Source organism: Apteryx mantelli, chromosome 19 (assembly GCF_036417845.1).
Source record: "Apteryx mantelli isolate bAptMan1 chromosome 19, bAptMan1.hap1, whole genome shotgun sequence".
NCBI classification, from domain to species: domain Eukaryota; kingdom Metazoa; phylum Chordata; class Aves; order Apterygiformes; family Apterygidae; genus Apteryx; species Apteryx mantelli.
Genome location: NC_089996.1, coordinates 11,970,753 through 11,993,811, shown reverse-complemented (window position 1 = coordinate 11,993,811; position 23,059 = coordinate 11,970,753). Strand labels below are relative to the sequence as shown.

Below are 23,059 nucleotides of genomic sequence, written 5' to 3'. Positions count from 1 at the left end.
TTTATTCAAAACAGTATTGGGCTTATTATTATTTTCTAACAGAAAAATAAAAATATTGAGGCCATTTTTACATACGTACAAAACCCACACGTATATGTATAGTCTTTACAGGGGAGATATCTGCAGTCCATAAAGTGTTCCATGTGAGGAACACACTTGAGATGTGTCATAATGACCTAAGACACACATATGCATCTGGCTTCTATTTTTTCATCTTAAAGATATCTGGATAAAGAAAGGCTCGTACGCTTCGCATTACCCCCTTCACTACGCATCATTCCAGTTATTGAATAATACAAGACAAACAGTGACCTACTTTAGAAAAGCAGATGAAAAGAAAATGAAAACAAGATACATGACAACAGCAAGGGAACCATGGTAACTACGACAGGCGACTGCTTTGCTTACTTTATTTTGGCCAGAATTATCAGTGAGCTGAGCCTTCAGCTCTACAATTTCAGCTTCTAATAGGCGAATTACTTCTTCATAGTCCATCTCCATTCCACGAGCCTGCCGTTGCGCAGCTTCTGCAAGATGAATTCTACTTCGCAAGGCTCTTGTCTCTTCTACAGCTGCCTTGGCTTCCTATAAATTATAGAACTTAATTGAAAAGTTGCAACTCCTGCTAACAGCAGAATTAAAAAAAAAAAAAAAGTACTGATTTAGTTCAAAAGTATTGCAGTTGTCATTAAGGCTACCTTTCAGGATTGATGATTAGATGATTGAATTCTTAATTTTTAAATTTACTATGTGCAAAGAAAGAACAGGTTTTTACAAATAGAGACAATTTTCCTAATAAGTTAAATTATGAATTCTATGATTACTGTACATTTAATGGAATGAAAGTTTTTATAGAAATGTATCTGATGCTGTTAATCTGTCCCATCACTTCTGTATTAAGAAAGTACCTTTAATGATATATGTTATTATTTTATACATTATTATTATTGCCTTAATTCACAGTCAATTCAGAGTTCTCACATAATTTAGATGGACTTCTAATGAAGGTATTCAGTCCAAATTATTCTTAAAATATGTGCTGCTTTTGATTTTTTTTTACCCAGTTCCTGCTCTTATATCATTATCCTGCATTATCACAGAAGTGTTTTATATAATTAATATATAAATAATGTATGAAAACCTAGAAAGGAGAAACTGCAGTACATTTTCAAACAAAACTTTCATTAACTTTTAGTTCAGCTAAAGTAATTCCAAATGCTGTAAAATATTATTCAGAGAAGGATACTTTTCAGTTAATTTTACCACTGAATATTAATTCAAATTAACTTTGATTTGTAAGTTTAGAAAAGTCTAACTAAAACTCTGATCTTTCATTTCCTGGCTGCAAAGAACTGTTGTAAAAATCAATGCACAATAGCAATCATTTGCAGGATTGCTCCCTAACTTACAAATGGTACCTTACACTCACCATAAAAGCAATCGAGTATTTTTACTACAGATCACAACAATCCATAAAGTCTTAATCCTTCTTTGATAGCAGAAGGGAGTGATTTGAAATGAATGATGCTCCTCATACAGAAAATCAGAGTAAAAAGGAAGACACGCACATACATTCTGGAGGTAGCTAGTTCAACTAACTCCTGGACACCCAATTAACAAATATCCTCAAGAGATGACTATCTGCAGTTGTTAAGGGTTTCTGCAGTACACTGTGTAGAAATAGAGGTCCTTATGCATGTCTTTCTCAATGTACACAATCAATAAACTCCTATGAGCCTTAATGCTTAATTAAATTTAACACAATGAACTGACATATGTCACAGTATCCAAATTCAGTTAGAACACAGAATTTTTGCTTTCCTTCTTAAGTTTTTATCAGAAAGCACTTGCTTCTTCAGGAAGAAAAATATACAGCTTTTTCTGCCACAACTTTTTAATTATTTCATCTCAAAGGTATCTACATCCAAAACTCTGTCCCCATAAAAAAAAAAGAAAGTAAAAAATAGACATATGTAGACATACACCATGCTCTCAGGCTCACTGGCACCAGAAGCACTAAACCATTTTTCCCCTTATCTTTTTATTAATCTTGGAAAAAATAATTTAATACAAATGCACCATTAAAATTATAATCTTTAAATATAGAAATTCACAGAACTAAAAATTCTTTGTATAAATTCCTCAGTCAAGGATACTTAGGTGAATATCCTATTCCTGGTTTACCTATTACATCCTATTATTACAACTGCATCTTGGTTGGGAATGGGACTAGATGGGAAACAGGCAGGGGCAGAACAGAAACAGGCACTGAGAATCTATAACTAGGAAACAACCTTCCAGAAACAGGCATTGAAACCACTGTTCCTGAAAATCAAAGAATGATTGAATCTCACACTTTTTGTGGAAAAACTGACATATAATACTTAACAAATGTCATAATATATGTGTGTAGACTGGTCAAATTAAGCTTATAAAGACAGATTTAATTCTGTTATTTCCTAACTCAAAATCATTTGCTCTTTGCAATCTTTAATATTCTTCAGTCAGGTTTTCTTATAACATGTCACAATGTTTTTCTTGTAAAATGCTCACTGTTTTTACCAATCTCAGTTTCAGATGACCTTTAACCTGTAAACTTTTAGTCTTAATACAGAATATATGTTTTGGGCTGTAAGTAAACTAATCTGAATGACATACATAGGACATCATCTTCCTCATAATTACAATGGCTTTGCAATATGATACCAGTTCGGATGATTGCCAGGGACATTCTGGTCTCTCAGAAAATAAGACATTAAAAAAAAAGTAATCACATATGTAGCAAACAGCAACTTCATTAGTGAATACAGATGACATTAATTTTATATAGTTTAGAGCTTTCCATCATCGGAACACAGGTGATAAAAGGTACACTTTAAACAACCTTTAATTTGACAGCAAGTATAACGATAACAAAGGGTTTTTTTTGTTTGTTTGTTTTTTAAGAACAAAGCATTAGATGTGCCTTTCTACGTGACTTACTATTATCTCCACCTGGAAAGGGAGCCTATTTAAAAGCTTGTTGCTCTGTGTCTCTTTCTGTTTTTCAGCTAGCTGCTTTTAGAGTTGTCTGCTTGCACAGCACTAAAAGCAGATGCAGGGGACCATTACTGAAAGCACTCACTAAAGACTGCCTGTGGCCGGGGAGGACTCCCAGCACAACCCACCCCCCCGCAAGCTGCTCACAGCAGGCCTTTTTCCTAGAAACAACTCGGAGAGCACAGAGGCTTCTAGGAAGCGGTGAACATAAGACATGCGTATAGATCAAATCTACTGCCTCTGCAAAGGGCATTTTCTTGCCACTGTGGGAAACAATGTGACTCATCAGCAAGAGTAGGGGGGCCCCCGTCAATATACAGGATGATCTGGTAGTCTTTAGCAGTGAAGGTATCCTTCAGCAACAGCCTGGAGGTGGCAAAAAGACTCTTGGAGACAAGCGTCTAATTTCATCAGTGAAAAGATGCTCTAAGTTTTACCATTATAAATGAACACAGAGGCCTTGACTAAGGTGTAGCACCTTAAAAATGTGCACACAGGAATTATTTAAATAAACTGACATCAGACAAGTCATGGGGAAAAAATGCTGTAATGAAAAAAGTTTTCATTTTGAAATAAAACCTCCTCAAGATAAAGGTTTAATCTCTTATAATCCAGAACTGCCTTTACTTGTCCATTGTGTTTTGAGAAACCAATTGTTGAATATTAATTTCTCTGTAATAGCAGACTAAGTAAGACCAGATTTCAACAGCAAAAGACCTAAAGGAACAATTAACAAACAATGGATTCCTATATTACAATGTAACAATTATCCACACTAGGATTAAATTAACAAAATTCTCTGACAAGCCAGAGCTGTTTGCTCCGGAGGCACGAAGGGAAATGATACCATCGGGTTTCCCAGTTGTACAGTTACAAAAGCGTGCAGTGCAGTAGCTTAGTGGGTTCTCTAACTTCGGCGGTTTAGGGGCCCCCAGCCGTGCAGAATAGATGGATTACAGCACGCTTCAGCGACACGTTCTCTTGGCCCATTCAATCGCTTGTATGACAAAAGAGACAGGAGGAATGGACTCTGCAGCTGTTAAAATTTCACCCATCTTAATGGTTGATGGAACCATTTGTCTTAACCCAGTGTGAAGCCACTACAAACAAGAAAGTGCAGGTTGGAGGAGAGAAACTGAATCCTTACAGAATCAGTTTCAAGGTGCAGGAGTCTCAAAATGCTGCATGCCAGGTTCCTCTTCTCCCCTGAATAAAACCTCCTCCTGACACTTGAATTAATGTGAGTAATATTCTGGCTATCACAAACAGTGAGACAAAGATATTTTTTAAACTATCAAAAAATGTGTAGTTTCAATTCAATTATGTTTATTTATTAAATTTCACAAAAGTCACATGCTGAAAGTATCCTTTAAAAAACTTCAAGTATCTTGATTGCATATTAAAATACAAAAGCTAATGAAATAAAAATAAACCCAACACTTCTTTCAAGGCAGAGTAAGAGAAATTATACACCACTTCCAAAATAGCAGCAATTCAAGTCCTACTCTTCAAAGCACCTCTTTTTCCCTTAGCAAACAGAGACACGTTACGGTATAGTAAGTCTTACCCATATGAAATAAGAGTCCAGCACTATGGTATGTCGCAAACAGTATCCTATCATTATAGCCTTTCCCATGTCCTGTGTTTAGCCGGGGCACTTCACCTGACAATAACTGCAAAAAAAGGCTTTAAAAAGGAAAAGAGCATTTGGGTTGGTGAGACCCGGGCCTTTCAGGCAATAGAGAACACTGCCAGAGTCGTCCGGGAGGATAAAAGACGGCACTGCAGTTCTCGGACTCCGAACGCTGGCAAGGCTCTCAGTACTCAGCAAGCACCTTTGTGTTTTAGGCTGAGCTCAGCTTCCACATGATTTCAGCCACGCCAAAGATAAGGTAGTGCTATATCACAATCTCAGAGTAAGAATATATCAGTTAATATGTCATTTGCCAGAGACCAATACTAGAAGATATTCACATAACTTCAAATTCAGCAATATTTCTAATCTCAGGATTTCTGTTTATCCTGTGAGCCACCCGTTCAAGCAAGGTTTCATGAATGGGTAATGAAAAAACATGTTCATTAATCAGAATACTTGTATGCCTGTCCTAATTAAGCTGTAATCCCTGTGATTCACAATTAGCAGACCACAGAAGACCAGAGAAGATATTCCTATATAATCTAAAACTTTAAGCCTTGTTTTTTCAGGAAAGCAATGAATAAAAAAAGTTTAAACTGTACAGAATTCAAAAGGATTTAAGCACAAAGTGTGTTCATTTGCTTACTTTCAATCAGGTCATCAGGGCTCAACGATTTTCCCATTAAATCATTTCACTAATTTCAGGAGAAGTAGGAAATCCTCAGGTAAAGTGTACTATTTTATGCATTCTTGAAATTCTCTCCAACTTACAGCTGCTCTCTTCTTGATTGCCACTAAGCTCTCTTTGCTTCCTGAACTAAGAGCATACTAGGAAATTATCTTCTCTTTTTCCAACAATGGAAAAAATTGCAAATATCACATAATTGTATTAAATTTGAGCATTAACAACCTCTGCTCTGATACTAGAAAGGTCTGAACTTAAACTCTGACCAGATGAAAACAGGAATCGGAAACAATTATTATCAGAGAGATCTCAGTTATTTACCGTATGTCAATTGCTGTTTATAAAAGAGAAGAAAAAATTTCTCCAGAAAACAAATGCGGAACTCTATCCTTCATTTATCTTTTAGGCCCTTATGACTTTATTAGAAAAGACTAATTTTCCTGATTTTTTTTTCTTATATTCTCCTAACCTTTAATCATCTTCTGATGAGCATGGGTTTGACCATATAAGCAATTTTACCTGTATATGGCCAGGTTTCTAGTAACATTAGCAAGTCTTGGCAAGAAAAATTCCACCCTGGGATGAGTAAATTTTATCCCAATTAAAAAGCTAATTGTTTGAGTGGCAGATCAGGGAATTATTAGCTTGTGCACTCAACTGGCTACCAACTGCAAGAATTATACTTTTCTTGAAAATGGCAACGTTTGTTTCTGTTTCCCCAAAAGGTTGGATGCTTGCAAATACAGACATACACCTACAGCTCTAATGCTGTTTTGAAGATATGCAAGAAATTGCTATTTCAAAGAATCACAGAGGAAAACTTATTTTTCGATATTGGTATATTGTGCAATATTGGAACACATCCTCAGTGGTACAAACTAATGCAATTCCTGCAAAGACCCTGGAGATAAGCTCGTATATGAAACAAGTGATCAGAAATAACACCTGTAGCTGCACAACAGCCACTGTGGGCCACGTAAGAGAGCCAGAGCGGCACAAAGGGGTGTTATTAAACCTCTATTTCAAGTTGCTCAGGAACCCCTTGTTTGCCAACATTGCTCAAGGCAAATACAAGGCTTTCTCCACAAAATACTTCTCCAAGCTCCAATATACTGAGATGCCTCCTGAGGGTGGGATGATGGCCAAAGGACATGCAATACTGCTGGCAGTTCAGGAAGAGCTGCAGCCCTGCATTCAGGTGGGACAGGCTGCCACAATACAGACCTCAGAGGTGTCCAAATTCCTTCAAGTCTCTGAACCCCTTGGAGTGTATCAGGCTCAGAAAGGCACAACAGGACTTGGAGATGCTTTAACACTATTTCCCAAAGGGACAGCCACTAGTTTTTTAGCAACTAGACTTTTTAGAACTGTAGCACAGAGCAGAGTTTTTCACAAGGCTTAAATACAGAAATTTTGTTTGAGATGATCCTCCAGATGGTAATTCAGAACATGAGTCTATTGTGTATGCCTGACACTGGTCAACTTGTAATGCAAGTATCTGCTTTTTATTTTTATTTTTAAAACACTTTGTATCACTATGAATCTCAGTGTCAATCAAAATGAAGGTGTGAACTTTTGTTCTGAGCTATAGAAAAGTATATAAAATACCTGACAATATACAAAGTATAAACAGAATTAGAATTTCTATGATAAGCCTGCTAGTACCTCCTAAAAAAGGTCTCAAATTAAAATATTGCTGAAACTGCCCATAATTTGTTACTTCCCTTTCATTTCACTATCTTGAACCTTTTCAATTCCAATTACTTAAAACAGTTCTGAGAAAATCTTAATATTTAGCCCCTGAAAGTCTATACTCTTCTGTTCAAAGCTGACCTTCAAAGTCACATGACAGTATTTCACAGAAAAATAAAAGTATGAGGGCCTCATGTGGTAGAAAATGGGTATTGCTTTCACTGAAAACAAATTATTTACCTTAAACAGCCTTTGGCTAAGTCTGCCTTACCCATAAGAGCACATATGTAGACTGAAATGCTTGATGCTGAGGACCTGATGTCCACACTATTTGCAGTTTGGGGTTTTTACTTTGTACAAGCTCTAGTCTAGACTGATAGACTGAACACCCACTAGCGGGTGCAAGCATGAGATGTGCTCTTGTAACGCACCTTCCAGTTAAGTTTCAATCAAAAATCTAGTTTACTGCACTGCAGTCTCACGGTGTGCAGAGCACAATACGACAATATTAATGGAGAAAGCTTTTAAGCAGTTCTCTTATACTGAAGGTTATAATAAAGATGCTCAACAAATACACAGATACAAGCAAAAATGTAAACCTAATCTTAATGTAACATAAAAAAGAAATATTTTCAAACTGTTGCATTTTTACTTATGATATCTGATAGAGCAGATAGCCGTAACAGAAACGTACAAGGAGTGCATGCAGCAGCAGAGAAAAGAAAGGCCAAGCAGCTCATTAAGAAGAAAACCTGCTGATAGGATAATGTTGGGCAGAGGAGCAGGAAACATGTAAGTTATCTGGTTTTGAATCCAGGCTATAAGTGAAGCAGGACATAAATATAGTTGGAAATTTATTTTAAGATAAGGAAGAAGGCTAAATTTCCTGAGCAACTCTGATTTCTTCTCCCCATAATTATCAATGAATATGGAGGCAGAAAAAAGATACTCCTCGCAAAACACTGAGAAAAAAAGAGACACACAAGTCTTCAGAATTATATATTTTTAAGAAACTCCAACATACTTGCTTGACTGTTTGTAGCTCCTCCGTTAACTGTTTCTGTAAATTCACAGATTCAGACAATTCTTCCTGTCCAAAAAAAAAAGACGGGGGGCAAGAAATAATTAGATCTAAAAGAGAAATAGTTAATTTTTTTATTCCCAAGTCTTACTTAGGACCAAGCAGCTTCATCAAAACTACAGCTAGCAACACTCAACATCATTTAACTTCTACCAATGTACTTACTACTGACTTCTGTACTACTGCTGTGTTTCTAAGCCATGAGATATGTTTACTAATAATGTTAAATAAACAGCGACACATATTTAAAAAGTTCTGGTGGAAATAACAAATCATCATCAGCTTTTATAAAACCTAGGACCAAACCAAATTTTAATCTCCAAAAGCTAGTTTTTCATTTCAGAGAGTTCATTGATACTGTACTGTCTACGTTTCTTGAGCAGCTGAGGATTATACACCGAACACTTGTGTAATACAGATAAAATACACATTTTAAGTCTTATATAGTTCTCTTGTTACCCAGATACCTAGGAAGCGAGAGGAATAAAGACTTTTTTGTGGTTTTAATAGACTGCTGTGCAACCTAAGTTCCCCTTCCTCTCCCCAACTTTTTTTTTTTTTTTAAAGGCAACAAAATACAGTTTATTTTCTTGATATCCGTGTTATATATATTCTTATATATGTTCTTAATATTTAGGTTATTTTCACATTATATGTATGACCATTGTTTTCAATCACCGACTTATACCAGAAGCCTGTAGGAGCACCACTTTCAGAAGGTTAAAAGTTGTAAAAAAAAGTTTTTAAAAAAGTGCCAAAGGAACATACAGAACATACTGAGTCAGACCACGAGTATTTCTAACTCAGAATCCTGTCTTTGATCGCACATGTTTAAGGAAAGAGTATAAAAAATAGGGCAACTATAGACCGATCCTTGCCAGTTTTCAACATCAACAGTTTAGGGAGTCATGATACCTATTCATCACTTCAATGTTCACAGGAAAACAAGCATTTTTTTCATTTCAGTATCAAGCTTTCAGAAGAAGAGCGTTTGTGTTCAGAACTAAGAAAAGTTCTTTGGACATGTCAACCCAATGTTTTTGTAATCCGTGCCAAGAAAGAATTTTTTGGACAAGGCAGTGATTTGTAGAATTGCCTGTATCCTTGCATCACTTTTACGAGTCATGTCCAAAACCACAGGTTAGATACACTGAATACAACACCAAAGGGTTTTTTTTTTTATGTCTTGGGTTTTCAGAATAGGATATTCAGAAATATAGCAGCATGGTTGTAACAGAGTATTATATCACAAGAAATATATTTGTTGCTTTAGGTCTTATATTTCATATTGTTCAATGTCTATGATAAAAATGCATTCATTTTGAAAACAGATGAATTTATCCCCCAATTCTGATTTCTTTCAAAACAGATGAATTTATCCCCCAATTCTGACTTCTTTCAAAAATATTAACATATGCTCAGTCACTGTGGCTACTAGGATCATACAATTTCTAAATAAAAATGTCCTGCAAAAATCAATCATCACATCTCCAAATTCACATTTGTGAAATGTCTCTTTAGTCTCATTTCTCTGTGAATCAGACCAGAAGAATGCATTAGTACTCAGTATACCAAGCAAAATTCACATTCTCCAGAAATGCATTGTAAGCGTACAATTTTCAAACATAACTGTTTGTTCTGCTCTGTTTATCTTAATTTGCACATAAAATTTAAAAGAAAAACATCAAATTACATACTATATACAGTCAAAAAAGAACTTATCTTCTTGAATAATTTTAAAGTAATCAAAATTAAGTATTACCTTTAATTTACTTATTTCTTTTAAAGCTTCATTTCTTTCTTTCTTAAGCCTTTCCATGTCATCCTCCAAAGAATCACAAGTTGCAAACTGTACATATTTAAATAGGGAGAGTTAGAAACCAGCGCTAACTGCATCTCTCATAATCGTTAATGTTTTTTCTTAAAAGGTCTTGTTAATGAGAGCATAATCTTAGTTTTAAACTTATTTAAAAATAAAAACTCCTTTGCAAAAAATACCAAAAATATTTGATAAAATTTTAACCAACTTATCTTCCAACAGAACAATAACATTAGTGATTTTCAAATATGGAAGTTCAAATCACTGGGCTCCATAACCTGTTTATTGCTCACACAGTAGTAAAACGTAGCCCATTTAAGAAACCTCAGTAAATCACTGTTGTCCATACTCTTAACAAATCACAAATAATTATGTGAACTGCTTTCTGCAAAGCAGGTTGCTTTAAAAAGCTTCACAGAAACTAGGTTATCTTAAAGAAAACCTTGATGTGGAACTGTTTTAAAAATTTGTCTAAGACTGGAATAATCTTAAAAAAAATTTAAGCCTTCCAGTAATCGGCTCAAACAGTTAAACACTGTACAGGCATGTACCTTACCTGTGAATCTAAAAAACTGGCAATTTCATTGGCCCCAAGCGTTACAGGTTTTTGGTCACCATCTGTTGCATTCAATTGCAAAGAGAACAGATTCCTTGAAACCTGAACGAAATCTAAAAAACAGTTTAGACTGTGTTGCCATAGTCTACACTTTCAGTTTAGCAGCAGTATCACCAAATATAATGCAACTGCTAATATCATAACGCAGGTTACCCTTTATAAATACAGCGCCTGCCCTCCATTAGCTTCCTAAAGGAAACCCTAATTCTTCTACAATTTTGTCAGATGCTTCTCTCAAAGCAGAAACATTTGTTCAGGCCAGTAAAAATAAGAACAAAAATTTTCAAAATGGTCCTGGGATGAAATTTCCCTCATTCAAGTTGTGTAAAAGAAAGAAAAAAAAGGTGCTGTGAAGTTCACCTTTGAAGTTCCTGGTTAGAGATTTTCCACATTTGGCAGATTTTTGGCAAAAATTTAAGAAAAATTTGCACACCTAGTATACATCTGCCTTTCCCAGTGGATTATCTTACAAGAGGAGACTCAGTGTCTCTACAGGAAAAAGGGAAAACTTCATGCAGGCTCACCAATAACCTTTCCCTTTGCAAGTCCTTTAAATCCCTGATAGAGACCTGGCAAAATTTATGTTGACCAAGACAGTTTTAAATAGAAACATTACAACCTTCTCAGTCGACAGGGCTTTGATTACACATTCAGTTTGAATGTATAAAAATATTTAATGCTACAACATGATAGAAAAGTGGAAAGAAAGATCAGTCTGTGTATACCATAAAATCTGATGGAAGATCAAGTGCCCTTCTTGATAAGATGCTTGAAAATCCAGTTTAAGTGAAATTTCCATCAGTATTAGCATTATAACTATCAGACCTCTCACAGCGTATGACAGATATTCTGAACTTGATAGTGTCACCTACCAAACTTGTCATAGCCAACTGAAGAAACTGATTTCCATCAGAATTAGGTTTAGCTAGAAGAATCATGACGGTCTCCACGCAAATCTTTCTATATATCATACAGTTCAAATGTTATGGCACTCACAAACTGAACATGTTAAATGATCAGTCAGTTTAGTTGCTTCAAAAAGTCGTCTTAATCATCAGTACTCTCCCAAATACCCAAGTAATTTTTGGAACAATTACAGTACTTCTCAAAATGCCGAGGCCTCTATTTTAAGGGGTATTGATTTCAGTCCAAAAAAAAAAAAACCATACAAATATTATGCATATAAATAAAGACAACAATGAATGAAAATACAATAGTTTTAGACCTTTATAAACTGCTACGGTAGTCTATTAATATTGAATATAAAGCAATTTGATAATACAAAAACGTGTGCTTATATCTGTACTTACATATTGACTCAGATGCAATACTTAAGAACACTTCAAGAGTGGTTATTTTCTACAATTAGTTACACCTAAACTGAAAGCCACTATTAACAAAGCATCTTATGACTGCTTCTTAAGACATAAGAGTAAATATATCAGGTGTTTAAAACACAAACTGCTTTCATACTTCATTTTAATGAAATGTTTTCTTAAGGACAAACCATTTTCTTTGAAAAAAATCCTTACACTATTAAGACGACCTATTTGCAAGGCAAATTTAGAAATTTGTAAGTGAGCACAAAATCAAAACTTTCTCAAGATTGCTCTTTATTAGATAAAATTGTGATATGCTTTTCAACTACCTTGTTTCAGAATTCCAAGTTTCGGGTTTTTTTTGTTTTTGTTTTTTAAATAGAAAAATAAGATTCCTGCCTCAGAGTTCCATTTTATTGCAGTAGTAACACATACAGATGGGAAGGATATTGTAATAAAAAAAATGTATTAATGGGTATTATCTAGCATTTCTATATTCCTACATTACATCATTTTCCAGGGCAATTAACAAATGATTACCTCCAAAAGACACTGTTCCTTCAGAATCCTTCTCAAGTTGCTGCCTTAGGGCTTGTTGCTGTTCATCTGTGGGCTGCATCCCAAGATAATTCAGCGCCTGGAAAGAGAAGACTTATTTGGAGAAAAAGAAGAAAAAAGGACTAGGAATAATGACTGCAGGGACATGGGTGAAGTAATTAAAGATCTCCACTTCAAACAGCCTTTTTGTATCCTAGTACTCTCTCACTGACAACACTTTTATTCCAGAGACTCTTTATGACTTTTCCTTCTAATTGAGAGCTATTCAGATATTATTTATCCTTGAATACAAATGAGTATAATGAGTGCAAAACTCTTTGTCCTTAGCAGCAGCCTTAAAAATCTTGGTGGACACTCAGAATCTCCCAGAAGGTAACAGAGTTAATCATTAACTAGATTAACAAAAACAGTAATTTGCCTAGTATATAAAAAACAGTAATTTGCCTAGTATATAAAATGAAGCATCAGTTCGCAACCTGAAAGAACTATCCAAACAGGAAATTTTATGTATATTTTATGCCTTCATGTTTGTCAAGCTAGAAATATTCTCCAGTTGTTTTATATGCACCATTAAGGGGGAAGAAAGAAAAACTCACAAGATTAAAAGTATTTACCCTCTCCAGCTTTTCTGCTTTGAGATGAACAGCAGAGTTCAAGAAATTCTTCCTTCTTTGCAGCCCATAGTCATCAATCTGGCTGGGGGAGATAACTAAGAAGAAAAAATTTTAAATTTAATTAAATGAAGATTGAGTTATAACTTTTGTTTTCTGAATAATTTGTTCTGAAACTCTGCTCTTCAAACTAATCCCAACTTAATACCCAATTGCCACAATAAATGATTTATTTATTTATTAAATTATTATTATTATTTTTATTATTATTATTATTTATTAAATATTTTATTATTTATTAAATGATTTATTTAGATTGATTTTTTTAATATATAAGACATTATTGGTATAAACAAAAAAATATGGATACTGCTTGATAACTTAAACTATTTTGAAATCATCCATCAAAAAGTGACAAGTAGCAAATTAGTAGAGAGAAACAGGGAATAATTTCAAGTGATGCACAGGGAGAAGCATATGGCTTATAACTGTGAATTTTTTCTTTTTCTTTCAGAAATACACTGAGTAACTCTGGGAACAGAAGGGGAAATACACTTATGAATTCCGAGAAAGACCATCAAGACATACCCTCTGCATATTCAACAGTTCCCAAAAGCATATCAAGTGATCTAGCAAACACTGTGGAAAGAGAGGGAATGACCTGGTGCCATTAAGGGCTGTGCTGAGTAAGCTCAGACTGAATCCCAGCAGACGTCTCTTTTTTTTTTCCTGAGGAGAAACTCCTTTTCAAGGCCCACCATCCAATAAGCTCTGTATACAAAGTGTTCATCACCTTCTCTCTAGTCCTTTCAGTCAGAAATAATAATTTTGTGTAATTTTAACTAGTTGCATTAATACAGTATGGTGCATCTATTTCATTCCCAGCATACACAAATGTTTAATTTGGAGAGGAGAGGGAAATAAGCTAGCAGTGCTAGAGAGTCCATATGTAGTATTTCAGAACTAATGCTCCTGGTTTTGTTGTTTTTTTTAAATGAAAGTTGAAAAACTCAGTCATAGCTTTGTCATGGTTGAGACATACCTGCGGACACAACACAAGAGGAGGCACCCTTTGGAAGTCTTTGAACACAGACTACAGGCAAAAGTAGCAGCTAACTTGCAATTTCTTTGGCTGTTAAATGTATTACCCTTTATCTAAATGAACAAATTCATTGGCTAGAATTTTGCAGAGGAAAATGGAATACTTGCTTATTTATAAATATAATTTAAATCTTAATTCATTATTTCATTAATGGACTAGAGCGTGCTCAAAGCAAAAATCACCATTTGAAAACTGAAGAATCTTACAATTTGAGATTCTCTCTAATAGAACAGGAGGAGTCACATAGAAAAAAAATTTTTTTTTTTGATTTCACAGGGTATCTGTTTCCAAGCTCAAAGTAATTTACATTCTCTTTCTATGCCAAAAGCATAAACCAAAACATCTTGAAAATCTCTGACACTAACACCTCTCACATGCTATATTAAATTCTGAAGACAGTGGGCTAGGACCTCAGCTGAATTGGCACACTTCCTTTCAACTCAGAATGAAAAAGCTTTGTGCATGAATTTCTGCAAGAATTTCTCAAAATTATGCTCATTTTTCTTACAGAATTTTTAAAAATGTCAGAGCTACTTTAATTTTTCAAGGTTCGTCTTGAAAAAGGGCAGCATGAAAGAAATGGCAGCTTTGATTAAGAATGTGCTATTAAATAAAACTAAAAGGAAAAATAACAAGAAACAGTACACACTGGAGCTGCCAAGTATTTCCACTTTCCATTCTAGTAGCAATTTTTACAGTCATTAGCTCCACATTATTCAGGTATGTTAAAAAACTGTGGCTTTCTTGAGCTCTTTTAAGCAACAATGTCGCTCCCATGTATCGCATATTATTAACCAAGAGTCTTATAATATGAACATATTCTGAAATAGCCTGTCTTATGCCTCTGATTTAGTTGTGTTTTACATGATTAATATGACAAAGCTGTTTGATTATTAAACTCAAGCTTTATTAAATATTACAACCTCTCCAGTTTCAAAAGTTCATATTCAGTGAGCTAACCCTTCCGGGTAGGGAGCAAACTGATCAGATTTTTAGTACGGAGACTGTTTCATTTAGAATTAGGATATCTAATATGGGCTGTAATAATCCCAGGTACAGTAATGTCAGCGAAGCAACATCTAGGATGAATCAGGTCCTGTATGTTTGTCCTTCCCCTTCTCAGACACAGACAAATCTATTTGAGGGGCAGAGATTATGCTTCCTTACTACTGTCAGAAGAATAAGAATATAGTTCAGGTCTTCATGTAGAAATAAAGAACATAATCATAAGTTTATCAAATGAAACAACAACATAACTGATCATGTCAGACTTCTGCATTTTCACTGTTTATAAATACAATGCATATTAGTTTCCTGAAGGAATTACCACTGCAGCCCTGACTTTGTTCTGATGAAATACTAGAACATCCTTCTACCTTTCCTAACTGTTTTTTCAAAAATATATATTTAAAGATACAATCAAAGTAACTATTGTCTTTGTTTGAACACCATGGGTCTCAAATATATTCAGGAAACTCCACTCTAAAGTTCTATTTGTTAAAAACTGGGGAAAAAAAAACAACTGTTAAAAGAACAGTTTCTATGGCAACTTAATCTTGATCTATATGTGAGTCTTCATTATCTGGTTTCAACTGAGTCTATTACCATTACTGCTATATAGCAAATGTGGCGATCATTTGCTTTTGTTTGGTTTCAACTATTTGTTAAAGACAAAGTCCATTATAAGTTATATTTGAAAAAAGTCACTGCACAATCTATTCACCTCAGTTGTTTATGAGGTACTAAAAAAAGGTCTAATATTCCTTTCTTCAAAGCCTATGGATTCACACTAGATAGTATTTTCTGTAGGACAGTGGGGGGGGTGTGCAAAAAGAATTAAATCAGAAGTTACCAGGGGCAGGCACATCAGTAGGACTGCTGTCTACAGTCGCAACTGGAGATTGCTCTCTCTTCTTGATTCCAGTTTCCATCTATGGGGGGGTGGGGTGGGGGAAATCAAAAGTCATGAAATGCCATTTTCTGAAATAGGTTAAAAAAAAAAAAATCAGACTAGAAATGCATGTTAATCTACAAGAGAGGGAGAAGAAGGAAGGCTGGGGGAAGAAAGAAAGGAGAGGATAGATTAAAACAGCCCTGAGAGAAAAGGGAAGGCAAAGGCGGGGGCAGTGAGGAATGCCATTAAAAACAAAAAAAACAAAATAAAACAAAAAAAAAGTCGAAAGGCATCTGTTCAGATCCACTGCACCTATAAACAGAAGTTTGCTTGTTTTGTGGCAAGGAACCACTTATGAAAATAACACCAGCCCATACATGATTGCAAGCATGCTCAACACGGCCAATTTAGATCAGGGACTTGTACAGCTGAGTTTTGAATATCTTCACAGATGGAGATAACAGTCTCTCTGGGCAACCTGCTTCAATGTTTATATTTCTGATAAGAAAGAACAAACAGGCAAGAATTTCAAGTATGAACATAAGAACAGTTGAGAATCACCTCTTTTGACTTCGTATTTGACATGGAACATTTTATTCTTCTTTGTTCAAAGAAAATATTTTATTTAGTGTTAAAATCTTCAAAAAATTGAAATAATGGAGCAATTTTAAAACATTCTTTCTTGCCTTAAGTTCAACACTGCTTTTTACACTAAAGGTGAATTATACAAATTAAAACAAGGAACGTGATTCAGACAGAGAAAAGAAAGAGGGAATAAAACCACCATTCCTCTAGGATTCTGTTTTTTTAATCAAAAATCTTGTTATCATGGAGGAGGTGTAACTTCTGAGATCTGTACTCACACATACATAGTAATCAGAGATTCCTTATCTTTGAAATATATAACTGAATAACTAGAAAACATCTCATTCTTAACCTTTACTGCCTAAGAAACAGTAAAGAAAACCTTTATATCTAACAATGCAGTTAATGCTTGCTTCAGTTGATTTTTCTCGTCACAAGTCAACTAGTATTCTCATTCCTCTCATCAGGTTGGTTTATTCTACTGTTATACAGTATGCCATCTGGAAGGGTCTTGATATTCCAAAGAGTGAATATTTTGCAGGAAAAGAGCCAGTCATTTTTCTTACTAGAATGGAAACCGAATTCAAAAGAACCCTACACTGAAATCCGAGTACAATTCAGAAAACAACCATTTGCTCAGTTTACGCTAACAGGAGTCATAAGTATACTCACAGCATTAGTAGTGAACCTTGAAACAAGCTTCCCATCAGGAGATGCAAGAGGACTAAGTACTGCAGCCTGTTGCTCTCCGTATACTACAGATGATGTTAAGAGACTGGATGGCCATTGCAGATCCTCTGAATAACTGGAAATATTGTTTTGTCTAATGAAAGCTATCTCCCAAAAACTTTCAAATCTAAAATTAAAATTAAAAAAAAAATCAGCATATTGTATACTACATTGTTCATAAGATGATACACTACTCTTGCAAAAAATGTATTTTCCCAAACACTGTGTGATAATTCTTTTTTTTTTTTAAAGGGAGGTTCTATATGTCTTATCACTAGAACAGACATATAGTATGTTTTTGATTTCTTTTAAAAGGAATGAAATTTTGTCATAATTGTACAGTGCTAAATTGTGCATTTGATCCTTTTTATAAGAAATAATGTTGCAACTGAATATTTCAGAAACAGGAATATGCCTTGTGTTTCCTCTGAGCACATATGACAAAACATTTCACATTAATCTGAACATAAGTATTGTACAACAACCAATTTTGGAGGTTTAGCTGCTTGGCAATAACAAATACCTCATACTTGTTCTGTTGATTATACTTTTCGCCTCTTCATAGGAGACACCAATCATTGACTCTTTGTTTATGGATACAAGCTGATCTCCAGGTTTCAATCGTCCATCCTAATCCATAACAAATAAAAAAACCCCATAATTTTTGTATCAACTGCTAACGCTATAGAAAAAATTGTATAACTACAGCACTTTAGCACACATCTCTCGATCTCTTAAGATAAGAAATACCAAGAATGACTATAAATTTTGCCTAACCAATCTTCGAGGAATAAACAGCAGATGAAATGATGGAAGACAACATAAAGACATGTACTGTAGGTTTTCTTACTAACAACACAGGAAATGAAAGCACCCTAAAAGCAGCTCACACAATATATCCCATGTTGATATTAGACAACTTCTGCACCCTTTGTTTAATAGTGGACAACCACTTCAGTAAAATTGTCCAATTAACTGCTTAGACTTCTGTTCATTATATACTAAAACTAAACTGTCTTAAGCAAATCTATGGTCCCACATCAGCTTTTCCAGGATAGGAATCTTCCCAAGACAGTACGGAGTTCCATTTAAATCAACTGGTATTCCCATCCAGGCAGACTCCTCCACCTGGATAAAATATATTATGGGATCAAGGCCTCACCTAACAGATATCAATGCGGACACATTACATCAGAAAGTCCAGAAATTTGGCCACTGGAACAAAGCTCTGAGAATTGAAAGAAGTAAGTTCATAAACCCTGTCATGGTTGTTATATTGTTATATATGCATTGAAAAAATCTTTTATTATTTTTGATATGTGAGAAATAAAAATAGATGTTCTATTATCTCAAGTTACTGTAATTACTCCCTATAATTATTCAATATCACCACAATTGCAGTCATTATAAAAGCTTCATCAGGCAGAAATTACATCAGTGTACTTATCTAAGGAAGGAATTTGGATCCATTTACTTATTTCTGTTAGAAAAACAAACCACAGATAGTGGTGCTTCCAGCAAGGAGTATCAACTCATCTGACTATACAAAGCTTCTTTACTAGTTAATCCAGGTGTGAGCTGAATTAATTTGTATTTGAAGAAACAGACGTTCTTGGCTATAAATGGGAATTTTCAGGCACTTGTTAGTCATACTAATCTTAATAAGAAAAAGAGAGTCTTCTATTAGGAATTCACCAGTCAGGAGTACCATAGAAATAATACTGTCAACTTTGTGCTTTTGTTGAATTATTCATTGCAAACTTTCTACCAACATAGAAACATATCACATTCTTTCTCTGCAAGACAGGACATTAAATATGCTAGGCTAGATTTCTCATTAACATAAAGCTCTTTTTACTCACACTGTAAAGAGGACTCAACAATTTAACTGAAAATTCATGTCATTCACCTGTCTATGATGTATATATTCATGGTTACAGAGTTAAGAATTGCCACATTTTTCTAATGTAATATGCATAAATTACATGCAACATGCCTGCATTCTTCAATTTTTAAGAAATTAATCACAGATATAATCTAAAGGTATGAAATAAACTTTGTGCAAAAGAAGTTGCGTAGGAAATACGTAAAATTAAGCTGGTCTTGAAGGACTTATTTCACCTATTTAATACACACATACATTGAATTTTATCTGCTTGATTTCAATCCTATGACAGAACTTTACTACATTTCTTGTTACTTAGCGCTTTCTTTCTGATAACAAAGTCCTACATCCTCTATTCTGTTTGCATCCAGCCTATTAAAAGATGTGAACTTCAATGCTGCCCTCCTGTGGCAGAGACTTAAAATATGCTTGCTATTTAGATTCCTCAAACATTTGGATAGTCAAAGTGAGGCAGTTATCTCTAATATTGCTAATATTAAAATCTACTACAGATTAATGACGGTCTCATCCATTGATTATAAACGCGACAGGCTTCAAATTAGATATTTATGATGAGAAAATGTTTTAAAGGCCACAACAAAATAGGATAAAAGAATTACTATTTATCTATGAATAGAAGTTTTGAAGAAACATTGCACTTTTTTTTCTTTCCATTGTTGCACTTTGGGATTAACCTTAATCTAGAAAATTTTGGTCAGAAATAGCTATACATCAGGTTTTGTGGCAAAAATCATTGCTGGTGCAATTAGCGTGTACTCTCACTTGGCAAGGAAAAACAGGTATCTATGCATCAAAATAACCATAATAACACAGGATGCAAAAGAACACGCTTGGATAAAGCAGTTTTGTGTGCTTGAACCAGATGAAAGAGCTCTGTTTTTTATTTCTTTTTTTAAACTTACAAATCCTCCTGGTTTATATATTGCATTTGTCAGAAATGAAAGCAATAATCAGTACTGATTCATACATTATTACTAGCCTGGACTATCAGAAATTATTATTATTCTAATCTCACCTACGTGATGCTTTCCAACTGCAAGGATCAAGCTAAATTCGGTCTGGGGGAAAATGATTGTTTGAATGTCCAAGATTAAAAAACAGAGACGCAACCCGCAGCTCTGTCCCATTCCTGCTGATTTACCTTGCATCCATGCATCATTTAACCTCCTAAAGAAATTTCTGTCTTTCTTTATTTCTCCTATGTAAATTGGGGAATAAGATCCTCATCTACCTCACACTTGAATTCATAAATAATTCTGTATCACACCACGGTTACATGGTCATGAATGAGATACTTCTGCTTAGGGTCCTCCCTAGCAAGGAGCAACATGAAACTGTATATTTATGACACTAAAATTTGTCTTTACAGTCTAAATGTATATGTAGAATACTAAAGTATGTTCAAAATGAAAGGGAAAATTCAGATGACTGAAGACAAAAAAAAAAAAATCGTTAAAAAAACCAAAAGGTCTTTATATTCTCTACCTTATGACAGTCACCACCAGGGATAACTTCTTGAATATAAACCAAAGGCCCTTCATTTCTGTTAATTCCTCCTACAATATTCAAACCTAGGCTTGTTCCTTTGCAAACAGAGATAATCTGAAACACACTATCCCTAGGAAAAGAAAAAAAAAAGAAAAGTAGAATTACTCCACAGAACTAGATACTCAGTTAAGCGTCACAAGTGGTATAATATCTTTATCTTGTTGATTTCATATATATGTATTACAGCAACCAAACAGGAGTAGCAGACATTTAATCCAAATATTCAAGCACTACAGTGTCTACTTACTACAAAATCAGCAACTTCAGTTATTACTTCTGGCAATTCCAACTTGTCTTTCAAAGAACCAATATATTATTTCACAAGACTAAAAACTCTGTATTATAGAGAGGCTTATGTACACATAAGCCAGGGGCATTATTCGTTAGGACACACTAAGATCAAAAGTCAATTCAATTAATCTACTTTTACTATGTAAACAATAAATAAATGGGAAAATGAGGAGAAAAATAACTGGTTAAGACTGAAAGCATTTGTAATATCAACAGTATTATCAGTTACAGGATTCAAAAATAAAAACAAAAAAATTGAGCACTTCAGTGCTCAACCCAACATTTTCCTGAGCAACCAAATACAGTATTTTCTACAGCTTAAACAAGAGTTACGGTCATCTTCAGAAGTTACTTTGCAAGCTTTGGGGATGGCGCTAGGACAGAATCATTTCTGCTGGTTGTGGCAGTAATATCCTTTGGATGCAACTGAGGACTCTGTGACCTTGAGGATGACCCAGAAGAAAGGCTGTCAATAGGTTTTGCTTAAAGAAAAGAAACAATGGAAGGGGGAAAAAAAATAAGAAATAAAACACACATTTGGGAAAAGGCACAAAGTTTCAACTCATGTAAGTAATTCAGTGGGATTATTTTTATGTTAGAAAGCACACAAAAAACAACCAACCAACCAAAAGAAAGTTTAAGTCTACACAGCTAAGTATTGTGAGCCACTCCGGGTTCCAAAAATATATTCTTTAAAACCTAGCAAGTGACTTTTCCCCCCCCCCCCCCAAACTGAGGGCAAAACAAACAAACCAACCCTCCAAAACATCTCCAGTCTCTTTCCTAAAGGATAACTGCACAGGTTATACAAAGGCATTCTGTCTAGGCAACAATTCCAGGAGGATTAGAACCTAATGTAATCTAGCTCAAGTTGGTACTTTGAAATCTTACGGCATGTTTTATCTACAAATATCAAAACACTTTTCACACTATTCATTAATTAAAATCTCTGAAAGTAGGTGGTAGTATATTTATTTTAGAACTGGGGAAACTGAGACACAGACCAGTCAAGTTAGATGTTTAGATTACAAACTAAACATTAAAGTCATAAGTAAACATATGTGTTTTGCCTGACTTCAGTCACTTGCTCTGATCGGTCTAACACACCCTTCTGCAAAATGAAAACTGTTTTTAAGTGCTATCCTCTATTCCACAGAAGGATGAATATAGTCCTACAAGATTATATCAGGCTAGGAAGCAATCTTGTTTTCCCTGCCATGAAAAACACAGAAATATCCTTACCTGCCAATAGTTGTGTTGGAGAACTTCTTGCAGAGTTGGTGTTACTATGAGAGCCATACTTGTCCATCAGGTCAAGAAATTCCTTCCTGTGGTAAAAAGATTTTCTTTGTCAGAATTTGATCTCATTTCTAAATGCAACCTTTGAAATCCGCTAGCTGTGTGTTTCTTTTGAACATTTGCCCTTCCTCAGACAACAAGGCTCCTCAGTTGAAAGCAGAAAGTTTTGTCAAATATGCAAACATTCAGAAGAGGTAAGAAAAAGATAACATAATACAGAGGATAAGGATGGAATAGCAATGGACTATGAATAAAATGGATTATTGGTAGAGAAGTTTAATTACCTCTCTTTACCTTTTAAGATTTTTCAATCTTAACCGTTCAAATCATCTCCAGATACCAAAACAGTGGTACTACTTAGGTCCAAAATGAGATATTTATATTAGAAGGAATCAGATAATATACCCATAATATACTCATATGTTTAAGGAATGCTTTTAGTTTAACTGTCATTGAAAGAAATCCAGAATAGACCAGCAAACAAAGTTGTAGCATCAACCTTAGTCAAAAAATGGTAGAGAAGAAATTAGCTATTCAAGCATGAGTAAAACAGACACAAATTCTTAACTTCTATTTAGTTTTCTCAGAAATCTGCAATATATTTCCATCTTAAGCAGCTATCATATACTAAAAATTGGGTTTTGCTTAT

The 23,059-nt window shown here is 34.6% G+C and overlaps 1 protein-coding gene across 6 annotated transcripts in view; it reads right to left on the bottom strand.

Annotated features, from left to right (window-relative positions):
* The window catches only part of STXBP4 (syntaxin binding protein 4), an 82,695-nt gene that overhangs the window by 44,754 nt on the left and 14,882 nt on the right, over positions 1-23,059 (bottom strand). For 5 of the 6 annotated variants that reach the window (XM_067308346.1, XM_067308350.1, XM_067308347.1 and 2 more), the window contains 12 exons: positions 22,354-22,439; positions 21,464-21,593; positions 20,758-20,890; positions 17,890-17,996; positions 17,310-17,493; positions 16,011-16,089; positions 13,060-13,154; positions 12,428-12,524; positions 10,509-10,621; positions 9,896-9,982; positions 8,077-8,142; positions 409-585 (listed from right to left, as the gene is read on the bottom strand). In XM_067308346.1, the coding sequence (XP_067164447.1) occupies positions 409-585; positions 8,077-8,142; positions 9,896-9,982; positions 10,509-10,621; positions 12,428-12,524; positions 13,060-13,154; positions 16,011-16,089; positions 17,310-17,493; positions 17,890-17,996; positions 20,758-20,890; positions 21,464-21,593; positions 22,354-22,439 (1,354 nt within the window). The remainder of the gene's footprint in view (positions 1-408; positions 586-8,076; positions 8,143-9,895; positions 9,983-10,508; positions 10,622-12,427; positions 12,525-13,059; positions 13,155-16,010; positions 16,090-17,309; positions 17,494-17,889; positions 17,997-20,757; positions 20,891-21,463; positions 21,594-22,353; positions 22,440-23,059) is intronic. The other variant, XM_067308349.1, reaches the window with a different exon arrangement.